Raw genomic sequence first — 17,876 nt, 5'->3', positions numbered from 1 at the left:
TGTTGTCTTTAGATACTGGTAAAAAGGACTCTTTTCCTCTAACAGTTCTACCTAAGCTTTGCTATTGCTGCACTAAGCAAAAATCCAGCTTGCTATCTTAATTAGCAGTCACCAATGCTGACACAGAAAAGTCAGTTGCAGAGTATGACAAAAAACATGCATGTTGAGGTTTCAGTAGTCCAACCCTAGTAAGCACTAATCTGAACCTGATCAGCATATTTTCCATACATGTTTATCCCAAAACATAAAACTCAGACCTGAAGCAACAAAAATTTGGACAAATCACAATCACTTAGACCAGGGGTGTCAAACAGGCCTGTGCGCCAGATTCGGCCCATGGAGTGCTTAGATGTGGCCCGCGTGGCCACCCTGGAAACAGCAAAGAACTGACCCGTGATGCCTCTGCCAGCATCAATCTCTCTGAAATACTAAATACCCCAAACACCAATGGGCTAGGTTCATACAACAGCTGCCATTCAGAAATCTTGATTAATATTAATCAAGTTTAGCATGTTGAGCCCTTTTATTAATTTACTGTGAATTCTGCTCATCCACATACAGCAAAGTCTTTCAAGGGAGGATTTGCAGTCACAGACCTTATCTGGCGTAGAGAGCTGCCAGGCTGATATCTGCAAAACTTTGCAAGGACTTTTGTAGAGTCACAAGTCAATTAAGTGAACTAATTGTCTACTGCAACTCCACTCCCCTTTCGCTCCTCTTTTATTTCCTTTGGGAGAGGCCATTCATCGTCCACCTCGGGCCTTATTCCCAAGTCAACCCCTGTTCTTTAGCTGTTCCCTTCGTCTGGCAACTCTGTTCATGCACATACTGGGAACAGGCTCCAGATGTTCATCTGCCTCACTGATGTCTGACTCTGAAAGCAGCTGGTAACTGGCATACAGTTCTGGACCCCCCTCTGCCTCCGACACAGAGCTGTCATCAGAGCCTTCTCCAGACTCCAGCACTGGCCCATGTTCCTGTCCAAATCTGCTGCCAGCTTTACTGGCTGCTGGTGGGCTACAACACTCCCTATTAATGGGGAGAGATGTGTATGCCACCAGATCCATTTTCTGATAGCATCTATATTTGCTCAAAATTTGCTATGTGTCCACTAGTATAAAAAGATGCAATGCCACTTCTAAAATTGGCTGGGTTTCATTATTTCAAATATGGAGTTGGAAAACAAGATCTGGGGCCACATGTGAATTTGTGCTTCAATTGAATGGGATAATTCTCAGATCATCTTCTCATCCTTAACAGAAGAGAAGCTCTTCCGTGAAGAAATGTTGTTAAATAGCTTAAAACAGATTCAAGAACAAAAAGCTACTATTATGTCTATGACATCAGCAAAAATGATTTATTCAACAATAAAGAAGACAAAGAAGGCAAATGAAAAAAAAAACTTACTTGACAGCAATTTGGGAATCTGATGCTGTGGTCTGCCTAGCAATGGTCTATACGCGTTTCCTTGATTGTAAGCCCCAGGGGGGGCAATATTACTGTATACTCCACTTCCTGATTGTCCTCTGTCCCTTGACATTGTATGTCTATAATGTAGGGAAGAAAAACAAAAGGAAGTTTTAATTTTCTAGGAAATAAATGAATCCAAAGGAAACTCATCTCCACATTATTCCATGAAGCAGGAGGCTTGCATTTCAGACTAGCATAAACGTACATTCCCAAAGCTCTGGTCAACAGAGATATTATGGACGTAGAAATATATTTATTTTGAGTCATGTAGAACTGATATTGTGACGAATTAGAGCCAGGAAGATTCAGTCCACTTTTAACCCTGAACTCTCATTGGATGATTTTTGGCCAGTCCTCCGTCTTAGCTCCTACCTCATGGGTTTGCTGTTGTTGGGATAAAATGAATGGAGATCCTGTGCCTTGAGCATAGGAAAGGCAGGATATAAATCTAATCATAAACATATGCACTATGCATGTCCATCACTATGGGAAACCAATCTTATGTAAGCAGCTTTCTGCACATTAAAATATATACACACTGATTTTATAAAGTCTTTCCAGAGTAACTGGAAGAAAATAAGATTATGTAAATACAGTATAATAATCCATATAACTAAGATTATATATGACTCTTTACTTAGGGGAGAAACAATTCATGATTCCATTTGTCCGATCAAATGGAAAAAGACTACAGACCAAACTGAAGTCTAAACCTTGATTTAACTTACTTTACTAACTTATAAAAAATATAACGAAAAGTATTTCAAAGGATAGTGAATTTTGGGGGCATGATTCATCACTCATTTGCTTCTGTTTTTGCCTTCAAGTTATCCATGATGGTTGTAAATCATGGTTCTTTTCATGGAATAGGTTCACATATCATGCAAATAAACTCTGACACATAAATACAGTTTCACCCTGGGAGCCTTTTGCCATTAATAGGGAATAAGTAAAGTAATCATATTATAAAGAGCCATATAACAAATTTCCAAGAAAATCAAAGTGTTTTATTTTGGAGGAATATGAGAATCCTATTAGACCAAATTAAGGATCGATGTATTCTATTCTATACTAATAGTGGATAAATCATGCTTATTAATAGACATTAACTTTCTCCATGTGGTTTCCCCCCATGATGGGTACTAAGAAGTATAGTTTTTCAATATTGAAGATTATATTATTGAAGATTATATTATTGATATTCTTTCTCCCATGAAATTTGCTTAATTCCTAATGTAAAATCATGGTGATGGCGCAGTGGTTAGTATTGCAGGCTAACTCCGCCCACAATCTGGAGTTTGATCCTGATCTCAAGGTTGTTTCAGCCTCCCATCTTTCTGAGGTTGGTAAAATGAGGAGCCAGATTGTTGGGGGCAATATGCTGACATTATAAACTGCTCAGAGAATGTTGTAAAGCAGTACGGAACGGTATATAAATCTCAGGGCTATTGCTATAATCACCCAAAATGATTGCTACAGCTACATCTTGTGGACTTATTTTTCATTAAAAATAACGCAAAACACCAAAGACATTTATATTTTTACCATCTACTCAACATGAAATGTTCTAACATAACACTCTTAATCTATTCAACAAAATGCATCAAGTTATTTCAAAACATAAACCTCTCTGTATGGTTTCCTTGCTAAATACAGATGGTCCTTGGTTTAGAATTGAGCCCAAAAATTTCTGTCGGCAAGTGAGACATTTGTTACGTGGGTTTTGCCACATTTTATGAAATTTCTTGCCACTGCTGTTAAGTGAACCATTGCAGTTAGGAAAGTCACGGCTGTTAAGAGAATCTGGCTTCCCCGTTGACTTTGCTTGTCACAAGATCACAAAATGGGATCACGTAACCCTGGGACACTGCAACCATCATAAATATGAGTCAGTTGCCAAGCATCCAAATTTTGATCACTTGACCATAGGGATGCTGCAATGGTTGTAAGTGTGAAAAGTTGTTATAAGTCACTTTTTTCAGTGCCGTGATAACGGTTGAATTGTCACTAAACAAGCTGTTGTAAGTTGAGGACTACCTATATGAGTAAATAAATGTCGATGAATAATACTAATTAACAATCAATAAAGCTCATAACTACTTACCCTAATGTTCTGAATGCTGACTGGTCCAAGTGAACCTGTCTCCTATCACGATTGAAGCCAAGCTGCGGCTTCCAAGATCTGCCATCATTATTAGTTTTCTCCCAGTCACCTGGCTTCAGAACTGCTGCAGGTTTTCTGATTGTTAAGACAAAATTATTTAGTATCATATGTGTCTGGACAACGGAAGAGACCAAAGTCATCTGGTCCAAATTTCAGCATAGTATAGTTACCTACATTCTATTACATAGTAAATGGTTCAGAAATATTTTCAAAAAGAGATACTTACTTTGCCCCAGATAATACAACTGCCTTAAAAATATAGTCTTCTTGGTATTGTGGATCTTTAAAGTTGATACTGGGAACAAAAAAAAAATATTGAAACAATCGTGAAGTTTTAATAAGACCAATAACTCAGCTCTATGAACAGTTCTCACTATTTCATTCCTTTTTAAGACAAACATTTAACCAAATTAATCAGAAATCAAGTCAGGCCAGTCAAACTTATCACTTGCAAAGACAAATAAGTCCTATCAATCTGGTTTACTTGCTCCTTATTTTGCAAGCATATCCAAGATGTTGATCAGTGGACAACACCTCAAATAAGGTGTGTACAATGCCATAGACTTAGTATTTAATAAATGATATAATTCCATGCAGATGTTTTCTGTGACTTTTCATTCAATTGCATGTACAGAAATTTTACGGCACATACATAGTCTTCATCTCAGAGATCTTCTCATAAGATACTACTGTCAATTATATTAGCAGACCCAACAGATACAAGGATCCAAAATGGACCTATTTCTTAAGCTTATTTTCCCAAGGATTCTGATCTTTTTAAAACAGATGGGCTGGTGAAATAAGAAAAATATATTACAGATTTCTTTTCAAGCAAAAATGTGAAAGGAATATGCAGAAACACAAACAAGAATATAATTTAAGGAATCCACCAGGATCAAACTTAGAATATTTTAGGTCAAATATTGGTTCATAAAAATGCACACATTTTGAAAAAATTAGGGGGAAAATGCCATCCTTTAAAAACGCCAAGGCCTTTGCAAATTGAATATGAGTCATCAAATAGCAAGTAATCTAGTTAGTACGTGCATTCTTCAGGTGATCCAGAAGTACTACCATTTTTTTTTATAAAACAGAGATTGGGAGCCCATGGTACAGAACTCCATTTTTTAATATTATCCTCTAAATGTATCACAATTTGGAGATATTGAAATTAATGAAGCATGCGATTTTTGAGTCAAAAGGTAAAAAGCCTCAAAAGATTAATTAGCTTTCTGATGCACCCTCTCAAGCTAGAGAACACATCTGTGGAGGATTGGTGACATATGCCTTTAAACATATTTTAATATTTGCATGTTTCATTTAATGCACTCTCTTTTTATTTGTTTTTACATCCTTATAATATAATCTAAATAAAATAAAACAAGTGAATTTCTTTGTCTTTTCATTTGCCAATCCTTCAAAATATAAGATAAACGGAGACTATATTACATAGTCTATATTTTGGGAGATTGTAGGAAACTTATAACAGATTTGCCTGTTTGTGTGAGAGCATCATTTACTGTAGCATCAGGGCAGATTTTAAAAAAAGTACCAACATATAGCCCACACTAGCAGAAAGGTTGTTCAATCATTACAAAAAACATAATTGTACTATCCTATAACCAGAATGGAAGTTGGACATTATAGAGCAGTGGTCCCCAACCCCCGGTCCGCGGACCGGTGCCGGGCCGTGGAGTACCTGGCACCGGGCCGCGCAGCGGCCGGGGGCCATGATCGCTCTTTTAAATCCGCTCCTCTTAAATGCATTTCTCTCCCCCCACCTTTGGTCTCACCCTTGGCTCTCTCTCCCTCCCTCCCTCGCCGTCTCCTCCCTTCTCTCTCCCCCCCTCCCGCACCGATCCATCACCAGGGAAAGAGAGAGTGAGAGAGTGAGAGAGGAGAGAGAGGGGGAGAGAGGGAGGGAGTCAAGAAAACTGTTCCGGCTGCCGCTGAAATGACTCAGTAACTTTTGCGCTTGGATCTGCTTTTTCAAACCTCCCCCAATCATCATCGCCTTCCTTCCCGCCCTGCCGCGCTTGGTCTGGCTCTTTTCTTTTTTTGCTCTCTCCTCGGCTTTTCCTGCTTTCTCCCTGCAATTTTGTCACCCAGATGCATGCTGTGGTTCGCGAGTGCGGCTCGGTTTTATGTGTCCGCTTCTCTCCCTTTCTCTCCACACACCCCCCACCTCCATTTAATTATTTTTTTTTTAAAGAAAGAAAACCGTAGTTCTGCCAATTGCAAAAAAAAAAAAGTGTGTGTGCGTGCATATCTGCCGGCGGGTGTGTGTTTGTGTGGTGTGTGTGTGTATGCACGCGCGGAGAGAGACTGGTTGGAAAGGAAGGACAGGACTGGCGGTGTGTGTTTCTGCAGCCCCTCCGGTGGAGGCTGCACTAGCCATCAGATCTGGGTTTTTTTTTTCCCCTCTCCTTTTTCCTGCAGGTCGTTTTAATCCTTGCTAATTACTTTCTGTTCTTCGCTTGCCAGCTTCCTTCCCACCCTCCTTCCTCCTCCTCTCCCCCCCCTGGCCGGGTGCGCCTCCCCGCTTTTACTCCCAAACAGTTATATATTTATATATATATATATATATATATATATATATATATATATATATATATATATATATATATTTTCTCTCTCTCCATGGCATTCGCGCGCGCGCGCGCTCTGTTCTTTGCCCGCCGAATGTGGTGGGGAGGGGGAGGGCGGGCAGAAAGGTTGGTCCGGGTTGAGGGTTCAGGATGGTCTTTGAGGAACATAAGTCTGTCCGGGTGGGGGGTGGCATATTAAAGCACTTTATATTTATGTAATTGTATTTTATTTTGTAAGGCATGTTTAAATACAATAAAATAAAAGTTGTTTAATCAAAACAATCTGATATATAAACAATCAATGTGTCGTCGCGAACAACGCCCCCCCACCCCTGCGCGCGCTCAGCGGGCCACGGTAAAATTATCAAAGGCTGACTGGTCCGCGGCGATAAAAAGGTTGGGGACCACTGTTATAGAGGGTCTTTTTGGTCACTTAAGGTTGTGCCTGGCAGGAAAGAATTAACTCCTCTTGTCTTAGAGAAGATGGAACACTTATCACTGTAACAATGCACAACTTAGATTAAAAAAATTCAAGCAACTGAAAAAGTAAGAATAACAATGGAAGACAGGGAAGGTAACCGGATTGAAAATCAAAAAAGATAAAACAAAAATGATAGTCAAAAATATGACAGAGAAGCAGAAGGAGGATTTGGCCAAGTAAATAAATATCTAGATTGAAAAGAAAATGAAATATTTAGGAATTTATATAAGGGCAAGGTGCACATCAATCGAAGAGGACAACTATGTTAAATTATTAAATTATATAAAAGGAGAATTGGAGAGGTGGGAAAAAACTGAGACTCTCTTTCATGGGAAGGATATCAGTGATGAAAATGAACGTTCTTCCATAATTATTATTCCTGTTCCAAAACATCCCCATAAAATTAGATAAAAAGTGCCTTGGAAATCTGAATAAAATAACATCAGAATACATTTGGCAAGGGAAGAAACCCAGGATAAAATTTAAACTTCTGCAAGATGTAAAAGAAAGAGGATTCGGTGTACCAAAATGGGAATTATACCATGAAACAGCAACGCTAACCTGAGTGGGTTGATAAAATGGATTGATTTAAAAAATAATAGATTGTTAACACTTGAGGGCCAAGATTTGCATTTTGGATGGCATGCCTTCCTGTAGTACAGGTAGCACATCAATACTTCCAAAGACACTTCATCAGACAGGCATTATTAGAAACATGGAATAAATTTAAGAGGAAAGTTACCCATTTGGCTATCAACACTAGAAGCAATAGTGCATCCCAATCTTATTAATCAGGAAAAACAGGTCACCTATAAAGATATACTAGATAAAGAAGATTAAGATCGAGGCAAGATTTAACAGGGGATAGATCTGGAATGGTGGTCTTACCTCCAAATCCAATCACACTACTCTAAAGAGTGGCAGTGTGGAGTTGATGGCAATAGGCAATATTCTTTTGGGGACAAATGATAAATTGATAAAGATTTCCAAATTCTTATTGGAATACAGGATGGAAGAAGAGCAGGTCAAGGAGACAATGGTTGCATGGGCGATAAACTTTGGTTATGATATAATTTGGACAGATGGCAAGAACTATGGGAAAGGAACAGGAAAATAACATTGTCAATACCATACAAGGAAAACCTATATAAGATGTTTTGCAAGTGGCACCTTCCGCCCATAAGAATCGCCAAAATATTTAGAAATTCATTGCCAAATTGCTGCAAATGTGCCCAGGAAACAGGCACGTACTACCATATGTGGTGGTCATGCCAAAAGCCAAAATATACTGGCAGAATATCCAAAAGTGGTTAATATAGATAACCGAAGAGGAAATATAATTCACACAGGAATTATTTCAGGAATTATAAACAAGAAATATAACAAGGGGTAATCTTTCTAACAATACATATTATCACAGTAGCAAGAATGGTCTTTGCCCAAAATTGGAAAAACAGGGAAACTCCACATGGAGGGGAAATAATTAGGAAAATTTTGAGCTGCACTGAAATTGATAAATCGACATGGGAATTGAAAAATAAAGATGAATCAGAATATTATAAGATTTGGGATAAATTTTTATCGATGGTTGTAATATAAAAGGGAAAGCCCAAAATAGGCATGAATCAAGATCCATAGAAGGGAGACTAGAATGATGTATGAAATGATAAATGCGAGAATGTATAAGATAAACACAAACCAATAGGGCTGGAAATAGGTTACTTTTTTCTTTTTTGTAAATACGGCATGGATCAAATGTTAAAAAAACAAGAGTGGCTATAATGTATAACTGAATATCTTAGCATGCATGGCATAGATTCTGCCAGGATGGTTTACACTGTGTCCAACGTTTTAAATTATGTTTAATACAAAACTTTTTAATAAAAAAAAAACCAGTGGAAGACAGGATGCCCTATCAAAAGTGGGAACTACACAAACATATTATCTTTCTGTCTCTGTTCTCTATTCCAGTGTTTCTCAACCTTGGCAACTGGAAGATGTCTGGACTTCAACTCTCAGAATTCCCCAGCCAGCATTCGCATTCGCTGGCTGGGGAATTCTGGGAGTTGAAGTCCGGACATCTTCCAGTTGCCAAGGTTGAGAAACACTGCTCTATTCCAACAGAATTATTATTAGAATATTTTTTCTTTTGCTTATGATAGAGCCTACAGGAATGGAGAATTCCACAGCAAATTCTCTAACTTTGGCAAAAAAAAATACATAAAAAGAAAATGAGATTATAGTAATCACTGAGGACTGTATGGCCACAAATTACTTTGGGGGAGAAGTACTGGTAATTCTCAACTTGTGATCCAAAATTCTGGACATGATTGAGTCCAGAATTTTGGTTATAAGTTGTTGCGGCTGTAAGTCGAATCATCCCATGACCAGATTTGAGTTTAGGAACATGAACTGAGAAGCAATGGAATCTGTTGGGAGTTGGGAAATCATTTAATATCCTGTTTGAGATGATTTTCTTTGTTAATCACTGTTCTGATTTAGAAGGACAAGACAGAAAATGCAACATGGAGTGCATGTACAGTACAGTATAATAAGCAAGAACAACACCCTAGATTTATATGCTTCCTTGAACTGCTCTGTGGAGTTGCTATGGCCATCTGCAATTTTCACTGTCTTTTCTTCCCAAAAGCTGGAAGGGAAAAGTTAGGATCTTCTTTCATATCAAAGGCAGCCCGAGATTTAGCTATTCTGACACCTCTGAATGCGTAAGAGGGAACCCAGCTTCTATTGTCTACCTAACATTCTTCATGAGAACAGCCTCTGTTGCTGCCTTATCCCTTGGCAATCTGATTCTGGCAGCCATTTTTCTTCCCACCAAAGGATTTATGTGGGAGGCAAACAAAGACTAAAGGGTTATTTTGTTTGAATAAACTTTGTTTAAGATTTTCCATATCGAAGAAGAAATAAATTGTTTTTTCCTATAGATTCAGGAAAACATTGTTTTCGCAATTAAAATGGAAAGCACACTTCAGTCCCATAATAGATTTCCTTTGACAGAGGATGGTAGATTCAGGAGGCAACGGTCCATTTCTACGTGAGTCACAGAATTGTATTTGTCTCCTGTCATAAAAGGCCAGAGAAGTGAATGAACTATGGAATACAATTAACAAACTCTTGTATAGATTGTCTTAGAATCATTCATGTTATTTCATCGGCTTCACTAGTATAATCTTATGGGGAGTACAGAATGTAAATAAATATACATCAGGATTATGAAGTTCTAGGATAAAGACAGTGATAGGCATCTCATCACCGCCTGCATATGAGACTAGCAAAGGAATTTATGGAAGTGAGATCATAATTACTGAACAGAAGGCAAATTATTTTCTAAGGTTTAACATTTCAGTTGACTGTGAACCCAAAACATGAAAAGCCTGTAATATAAGGGGATCACCTCTATTTTCTTTTCTACCTATCTGTGACACAGTTAGATGATAAACCAGGATTGGTAAAAGATGGTACACTATAACCTGAATTTATAATTTACCTTATGGCAGAATTCTGTGTCAGATCACGCAGCAGCGGCACAGGAGATTGCACTGATCTAATGGTTAAAGGAAAAGGTAAAAGCTGTTCATTTCAACATAAAAACCACTCATGATTATAGAGAATGGTGGAACACAAATATAAATTGTCAATGGCCATAATCCAGAACTTTTGCCTTTTGCGTAAAAGGACATTTAAGTGGTCTAAGTAACCAACACAAAATGTACAAATATTTTAAGCCAGAAAGCAATCGAAAAACACTCTAAATATTGAAAGTATTGATGGTAATATCTTTCATTCCCTTATCACATTTTGTCCCGAAACAAAAATCAGCTCTAACATGCATCCCTTGTTATGTGTCAAGCCTTCAAATAATTTGGGTTAGATTCGTGATTGTCATAAACTCTTGAGGTATCTGGATACTACACTGCTGCTGAGTAGACTGAAGTCCAGAGAATAAGAGGATTTATTGCCAACCTGGAAACAAAACCAGCTCCATCAGCAACGGACTCTTGGAAGAGAGTTAAAACTCTATTCTTCCATAGGCTTTTGGCTGGTCAATATGATGTTGCCAAAGTTGTATTCTTATATTTACACTGCAATGCAAATATTGTACTGCCAAGAGTTTCAAGATGCAGAGACTCAATCAATCAATCAATCAATCAATCCCTTAGTGATTTCCCACATGGGATATTGGGGTTTTGGGAGGGATGGTGTTTTACATCTTTATTTTCACAAATGTATATACTTCTTTCCAACTTTCACATCCACAGGTGATCTTCCTCATTATTCTCCTTCTAATATGACTAGATTTTTAAAAAATCCTTGTCAATGAATAAAACAAACCTGTCTTATCATATATGGAATAAATTAACCATGAGCAATTCATCAGCTAACTAACAGCAGTATAAGCTGTACTTACTCATCTGGAAGGATGGGATATTCATTCAAGGTGAGCTTTCCCTGTATTCCATGACACAGTTCAGGGGGTATGTCTACTGGCTATTGAGGAATAAAAAAATCCCAATTAACTTATTCAAAATAGCTCATGACAATTATGCAGTTGAGACATAATTCATTTCATACATCTAACAAATATGACAAGGCACACCTCTTTTTCATTAGACTTATACTGTTCAAGAATGAAGTCAAGAAGCTGATGATGTTTCCCAACAAAAAGGACATCACTACCAAGACTATTTCTTCTGGCTAGAAAAGAAAAGAAAGTAATAATACTTACTTCATTATGAAATATCTAAAAGGCGTAAGACATAGCAAACGTAAAATATGGTATGCATTTGCAATGCAACACAAAACCCCATTTAGAATATTGTAAGACGTTTGCCTTGTTGGTGTGTGCCTAGTTTACAGTGTAGTTCAATTACATTATGCTCTGGCACTAGAAGCACATTTACTATTCTTAAAAGTAATTTCTGCTTCTTTATCACCGAGTTGGTTAATTCCACAAAATAGATTCCACAAAGAGACGCATTATTACCATTTTTTAAACAAATCCAAAAGCATGGGAATCATTTGCAAGGACTTCTGATTTCAAAGGAGTTATGTGAATTGTACATCACTTTTCGAAAGGAAATTTATACTACTTTTATTCAGGAGAAACTTTACATCGCTCTCCTGCACTCTCCATCCCTTCTGACTACTTGTCAATTTGAATAACAGTTTATGTAATAAAGATACTTGGTTGCTTGTCAGAATTCCTAAAGTCCAGGTCCATGTTCTGCTGTTTTTCTTCATCGGCTACGTATTTGACATGAAGAGCTATAAGAGGGTACTACTACATCCCATAATTCTGCATGCAGATTTTATCATTATTTGCCACTGAAGGGTGAATATAAATAGTTTGCATGTCATACAAAACTGACAAATTGCATTTTTATGTTGAATTTGTGTTGGGCAGAAAGAATCAGGACCATACACTAAGTTCCAGTTAAGAAGATTTATTGCTGGATAAGTGTCAATGGAATTCAAAAGCAGCTGGACTTGGAATGTTTGTGAATGCCTAATAATTCTAGGCTGAGTCCTCTCAACTCCATCTCTGACTCTGCCTCTTCTTCTCTTACAATTTGTAGAATTATTGAATTGAATTACTTAATTCCCCATAGCATTTGAGTTGAGTATTTGATGTAAATTTGATCAAAATGTGATTCAAAATTATTCTAACAAAAATAATATCCAACTTAAAATATTATTTGGGTGGGTGATGAGATATTTTTGTACTATAGATAATTAAAAGGACTAAAATTGGAATAGTGTAAGATGGCACAAATATTTACTGTCTAATTACTTGAGAATAACACAGAAATTAACGTCTTGTATTTATATATAAACATCACTACCAACATGTTCTACTTAAAACCATTTTACAATCCTGCAATTCTTACTTTCTTCAGAAGTGAGGTTGGGATACACTTGTGCCAAAGCAGCTCTTAGACGGCGTTCATCAACAAAAGGCAACAGAGCAACCCCTAGGAAAATAAGCAATTGGAACTTACATTTATCTCTAACAATATCAAGGAGAAAGTTTAAAAGATACTTGGGCAAACCAAATCATAACACTGGATTTCAAGAAGATATAATTAAGTATATATTTAGTTCTTCCACCAAAATCAGGGACATGAAAAATTTAACTTAAGATCATTGACTTTCCCTGAAGGTGGGGAAAGAAGGAAAAGAAAATACATGCACTTACCCACTTTTGTTAATTTTTCACTTACTTTATATCCACCCTTCCCAGAAATGCTAGAATAATTTTCAATAATAGTTTTTTAAGAGCCATGGTAGTGCTGTACTTAGAATGCAATACTTCAGGCTAACTCAACTGCTCACTCCAGGAATTCCATTCTGAGCAGCTCAATATTGACTCAGCCTTCCATCCTTCCGAGGTGGGTAAAATGAGAAGCCAGATCGTTGGGGCAATATGCTGACTCTGTAAACTGCTTAGAGAGGGCTGTAAAGCACTGTGTACACAAGTCTAAGTGCTATTAATGGGACTAACCTAGATTTATCTCTATAACAGATTTTTTTGAAAATTTAGTTTTACATGAATAGTCTATAGAACTAAAGGAAAAAAAGTAATATACAATCTAAGCAAATGTAACAAATGTTCAGTAGAATCTGGAGCCATCTTAAACCACATTTCACTAGGAAGAACAAATCTCTTGAGTTTGGATTATGGTCATGCCTGAAGTTAAGATGGATGATAATACACATAATTAATATATGAATATGTGCTGATTATAATAAGTACAAAAAGACAGCTTGCAGTTGAACCTATTACAAATACTGAATTTCTAAACATTCTAATAAAAATGCAATGAAATTGCAAAATCAAGTAATTTATTTTAGAGTGACATTAAATAGGTTAATTTATCAGTGGAAGAGCACTACAGCCAAGCACATATCCCGGCTTTCTCCAGAGGAAAAATGGGTTGAGGAGAGGCAAAATGCAACTGAGGAAGAGGACAGCTGTGCAAGTAGAGTCCTCTTGCAAATCCCTGGGCAGAACATATAAAACACAGCACTTCACACTGGTTTTTCTATTATAAAAACCATTTAAGAAGCTTATTATTAGGTATCTAAAATGTTAAATTTTATTTTAGTAACAGCAATAAATTTCATCTAGATACTGCTGAAATTACTATGTCTCACAACTCATTTAATCAGTTTATTACTTTTTACAAATTCATTAAGGAAAACAGCAGATAGAAATCAGTTTAGCAACTGCTAGCAAACCTGTAAATGGAATGTCTTTCCTGTTTTTTTAAAATTATTCCCAAGACTAACCATATAAATCTTGACCATGATGAAATAGTTACCTTGCCAAGCATATTTTTTCCCATTCAGATCAATAGCAAAGTCCTCAGGATAGAAGTCAATTATACTTGAATCCTGTTTTAATAAAGTATTATTACAGTGATTTAGAAATCTGCAATGTTGGAGGAAGGCACTTATTTTTTTCTGAAACGTAATTCAAAGAACATTTTGTTTAAAGAAAGGAGTTTACAAACTATTCTAAAACAACAATTTAAATTTAAAGAGTACATTTTCAAGGTGTAAAATTTACACTTTTAACTTTAAGCCCTGAATCTGATGCATTGAACTAGGTACAAAAGCACATGTATGCAATCAGCAAACTCTTGCTTCCTCTATTTCACTCCTAACTCCCAAATTCCCCCGCCTGTTTCATGATAAAATAAAATAAACCTTCTAAGTGCTTAATAATTTGGGTACACAAGTGTACATTAAAACTCACAAAAGTAGCACCTATGAAACTTATCTACCATAGCACGCAAATAGCAGGGGTAAGACTGGTTTTTGTTTCTCTGCAGGAAAATGCTGAGAAACTCAAAGCTTGATCTAAAGAGAGCTCGACTTTCAATTTCCTTTATCCATTCAAAGCAAGAGGGATGGGCATGATCAAGGAGAGAACATGTAACTAGTTACTATTGGCTAGTTACTCCTCTTTCACTTTCATTCTATTCAAGCCTAATCATCCCTTCAACCATGAGCCAGAGACTGAAAAATCATGCATCTTTTTTGCCCCCTGCAGTCAAAATGGAATCTCTTTTTCCAGCCGGGAACTGGCAGAGAAACCATTAAAATTCAATAGTTCAGGCATGAATGGCTTATGTGATTAAAGTTCATTTTTATATCCTTCTTACTGTTTTCTATCCAATGTTCCAACAAAATTCCCATTACACAAGCAAAGTTTTCTTTCCTTGTTCATCCCTTGATTTAACTACTATAGACCTCATCAGCAAAGTTCTTGTTTAAAAATTTAAATATTTAAAAAGTGGAGATAAAACTGGTGATATTTCCCTTCTTCCCTCAGGTAGGGCTTCATTAATTGTGTGCTGTGGTCAAATAGAACCACAAAAAGACAACAGTTAATTAGCTGCCAGTAAACCCTGAAAAGTTAAATGAAAAACTATAGCAATCTTTTCTCTGTCACACTCATTTTGCTTATGAATACAATTTAATGCAAAAAAAAAAAGTATTTTCAAGGGTAGTTAAATAGAAATAAAATCAAGGTATCATTATCAGAATAAATCCATATACTTTAAAAGAGTAGTCAAGGTAGAAATCCATTTATTTTATTGGATAGTGGAGAAACACATTAATTGCTACATGCAGTACTTTAAATATGGCAGCCATTTTGTGAATATCTACTCAACCACAAATGCTACTTTATATTGGAACACATTTTAAAGTGATCTTCCTCACACTTTTTCAGAACTCTAAAGGTCTGTCCCAAATACTGCCTACTGTGGCCAGCCTTTCAAGCAGTTGCATCAATTCATTGAAATGTTTTATCCTTAACCATAACATTCCTTTGTGGGCATAATTTTACAATTGGAATTTAATATAGATAAAATTAAATTTGGAATGAACTGAAACATTTAAGACCACACAAATTCCAACTGAAAGATCTACGGTATAACAGACAGTTAAATAAATAATGTCTCTTTTTTAAAGACAACCAGTGATGTAGTTGAGAGAATATTAACATGAATATTCAAACAAATAAAGACCCTTTAATTTTCTTACTGGATCAGTCATAAGTTTCCGCCATGTTGGTGGGAGGAAATTACCGCTGGCAGCTGGGAAGACACCCATCAGTTGTTCCAGAGGTCTGAACTGTAAAAAGAAAGGTAGATAGTATAACTGTTTAAATTTTTAAATCTTTAGTTACTAAGATAAATTATAAACAGAATAATAAAACTTACTGGGTTGGTTCCTTTCTCAAAATCTGAGTCCATGTCTGCAATACCTTCAAAATCTGAAGCAAATGGAGCATAGTGGAAAGGATAATACCATTTCCAGGAAGCACATCCCTAGTTTGGAAAATGAAAGAAGAATTTAAATCAAAGCTGATTCAGGAATCTTCTCTCTGCATTTAACTATTAAATAATGGTAAACCTTAATTATACTAGTTGAATTATCAAAGAGGAAGGCGTAAGCAACCAAATACATACATTTAAAAAAAAAATCATCTTGAAATACTGAGCTACTGTTATTAAAATACACCTATAAAATGATAGCTGTAAACCTTTGCTCTCTCCAGTTATTTTACATTATTATTGTCATAATGAATACACAATACAAAATATTAACTGTAATAAATCTAAAAATATGTATGCTCAGAAATAAGCTTTAAAGTTCTTATCAACATAGCAAATGGGTAAAATTACACGTAACAATTTCAAACAATTAGCATGTATATGGGTAGCTCCATTATACTAAAATGTAAATGTTGTTTATCCTATACTTACATAACATAATTCAAAACCTAATAAGAATCCCAGTCACTCCTCGCCTGGCCTGAGAAGGTAGGGGGCAGGTCGTGCGTCTCCCCAAGCAACCGAGGTACGTGCAGCACAGTGATGGGTTTCCAAAAATTTTAGAACCTCTTCTGTAGGTATGTTCAAACCTGACAGCTTTAAGACTTGTGGACTTCAACTCCCAGAATTCCTCCTCCAGTCACATTGGCTCAGGAACTCTGGCATAGAAGTGTGCAAGTCTTAAAGTTGTCAAGTTACAAGACCCTTGCACCCCTAACCCTTTAGAAGAAAAACCTCAGGTGTTTTCAAACTTGACGGCTTTAAGAGTTGTGGACTTCAACTCCCAGAATTCCTCCTCTCGCTCTTCATCTTGATGATGTGCGGATGGGCGGGGTGGGGGAGCTGGAACCGGTTCTAAATGGCACTGTAGATTTGTGGAACCTCTTCTATAGAAGAGGTTAGAACTGGTAGGAACCCACCCCTGCAGCAGCAACAAAGGCTGGAAGACGGGCCCACGAGACCCAGCAAGAGATAAGGCGCTAGAGAATCAGAATGAGAGAGAGAGGGGGGAGAGGAGAAAGAAAGGGAAGAGCAAGCAAGCGCAGGATCAAATTCTGGGATGCAAAGAAGTCTTTGATGGTTGGACACCGAGACAGACCTCCGCCTTCTGCATTCCCAACCCGCACTAAAGAGAACCAAATGGGTTGAGGTCTCCCTCCCACTAAACGGCCCCACCGAGCCCACTTGCAAACTCTGCTGAGTGCAGCTCCAAACATTCAGCTCACGCACCCCTCCTGGCTGCGTCCCAACTGTTGTGGCCCCTGCCTCCACTCAGATGGCTGAGCCAGATGGTGCAGCACCTGCCTTTCCTCCCAGAGCTGGTGGCGTTGGCACCCGCCGGCCTCTGCTCACTTTTTGCTGCTGCCGTCCAGCCCCCCTCCATCTGGGAGGCACTGCGCAGCCATCTCACCAGCTGGCGAGGAACGCAGTGGTGCCGGCAGTTGGAGCCTTCATGGTGCTGACCGAGGACCATCCACTGGCACTCCCAGCAAGGCACAGCAGCCGGAGCCCCTTGGCAGCACCTCTGCCTGCTATCTGCATATAGAGGTCGGACAGAACCATTGTGGCGACAGCAGGGAAGATGTGTCCTTCCTGCTCCGCTCTCGCCAGCCAGAGGACGGGCTCTGCACCACCACCTCCCAGCCAGAACACCACATTTGTTTGCTTGCTGGCCACCTCCGAGCAGGTAGCAGCCCTCAGGCTGGCTGGGTCCCCACCACAGAGGTATAGAGAGGAAAGGGGAATGTCTCCCCGACAGGATCCGGGTTGGATTTGCCTTAGTTCGCATGGATCTCCAACGCTTA

At 37.8% G+C, this 17,876-nt stretch overlaps 1 protein-coding gene across 1 annotated transcript in view; it reads right to left on the bottom strand.

The window, feature by feature from the left end:
- The window catches only part of XRN2 (5'-3' exoribonuclease 2), a 65,230-nt gene that overhangs the window by 15,332 nt on the left and 32,022 nt on the right, over positions 1 to 17,876 (bottom strand). The window contains exons 18-27 of the mRNA XM_032219371.1: positions 15,958 to 16,065; positions 15,779 to 15,868; positions 14,047 to 14,119; positions 12,613 to 12,696; positions 11,322 to 11,419; positions 11,133 to 11,212; positions 10,212 to 10,268; positions 3,861 to 3,929; positions 3,575 to 3,709; positions 1,408 to 1,547 (exon numbers count right to left, since the gene is read on the bottom strand). Coding sequence (XP_032075262.1) covers positions 1,408 to 1,547; positions 3,575 to 3,709; positions 3,861 to 3,929; positions 10,212 to 10,268; positions 11,133 to 11,212; positions 11,322 to 11,419; positions 12,613 to 12,696; positions 14,047 to 14,119; positions 15,779 to 15,868; positions 15,958 to 16,065 — 934 coding nt within the window. The remainder of the gene's footprint in view (positions 1 to 1,407; positions 1,548 to 3,574; positions 3,710 to 3,860; positions 3,930 to 10,211; positions 10,269 to 11,132; positions 11,213 to 11,321; positions 11,420 to 12,612; positions 12,697 to 14,046; positions 14,120 to 15,778; positions 15,869 to 15,957; positions 16,066 to 17,876) is intronic.

The sequence above is a fragment of the Thamnophis elegans genome, chromosome 6, assembly GCF_009769535.1.
Source record: "Thamnophis elegans isolate rThaEle1 chromosome 6, rThaEle1.pri, whole genome shotgun sequence".
Lineage (NCBI taxonomy): Eukaryota > Metazoa > Chordata > Lepidosauria > Squamata > Colubridae > Thamnophis > Thamnophis elegans.
The sequence above is the reverse complement of the archived record's forward strand: the minus strand, read 5'-3'. Positions and strand labels throughout refer to the sequence as shown.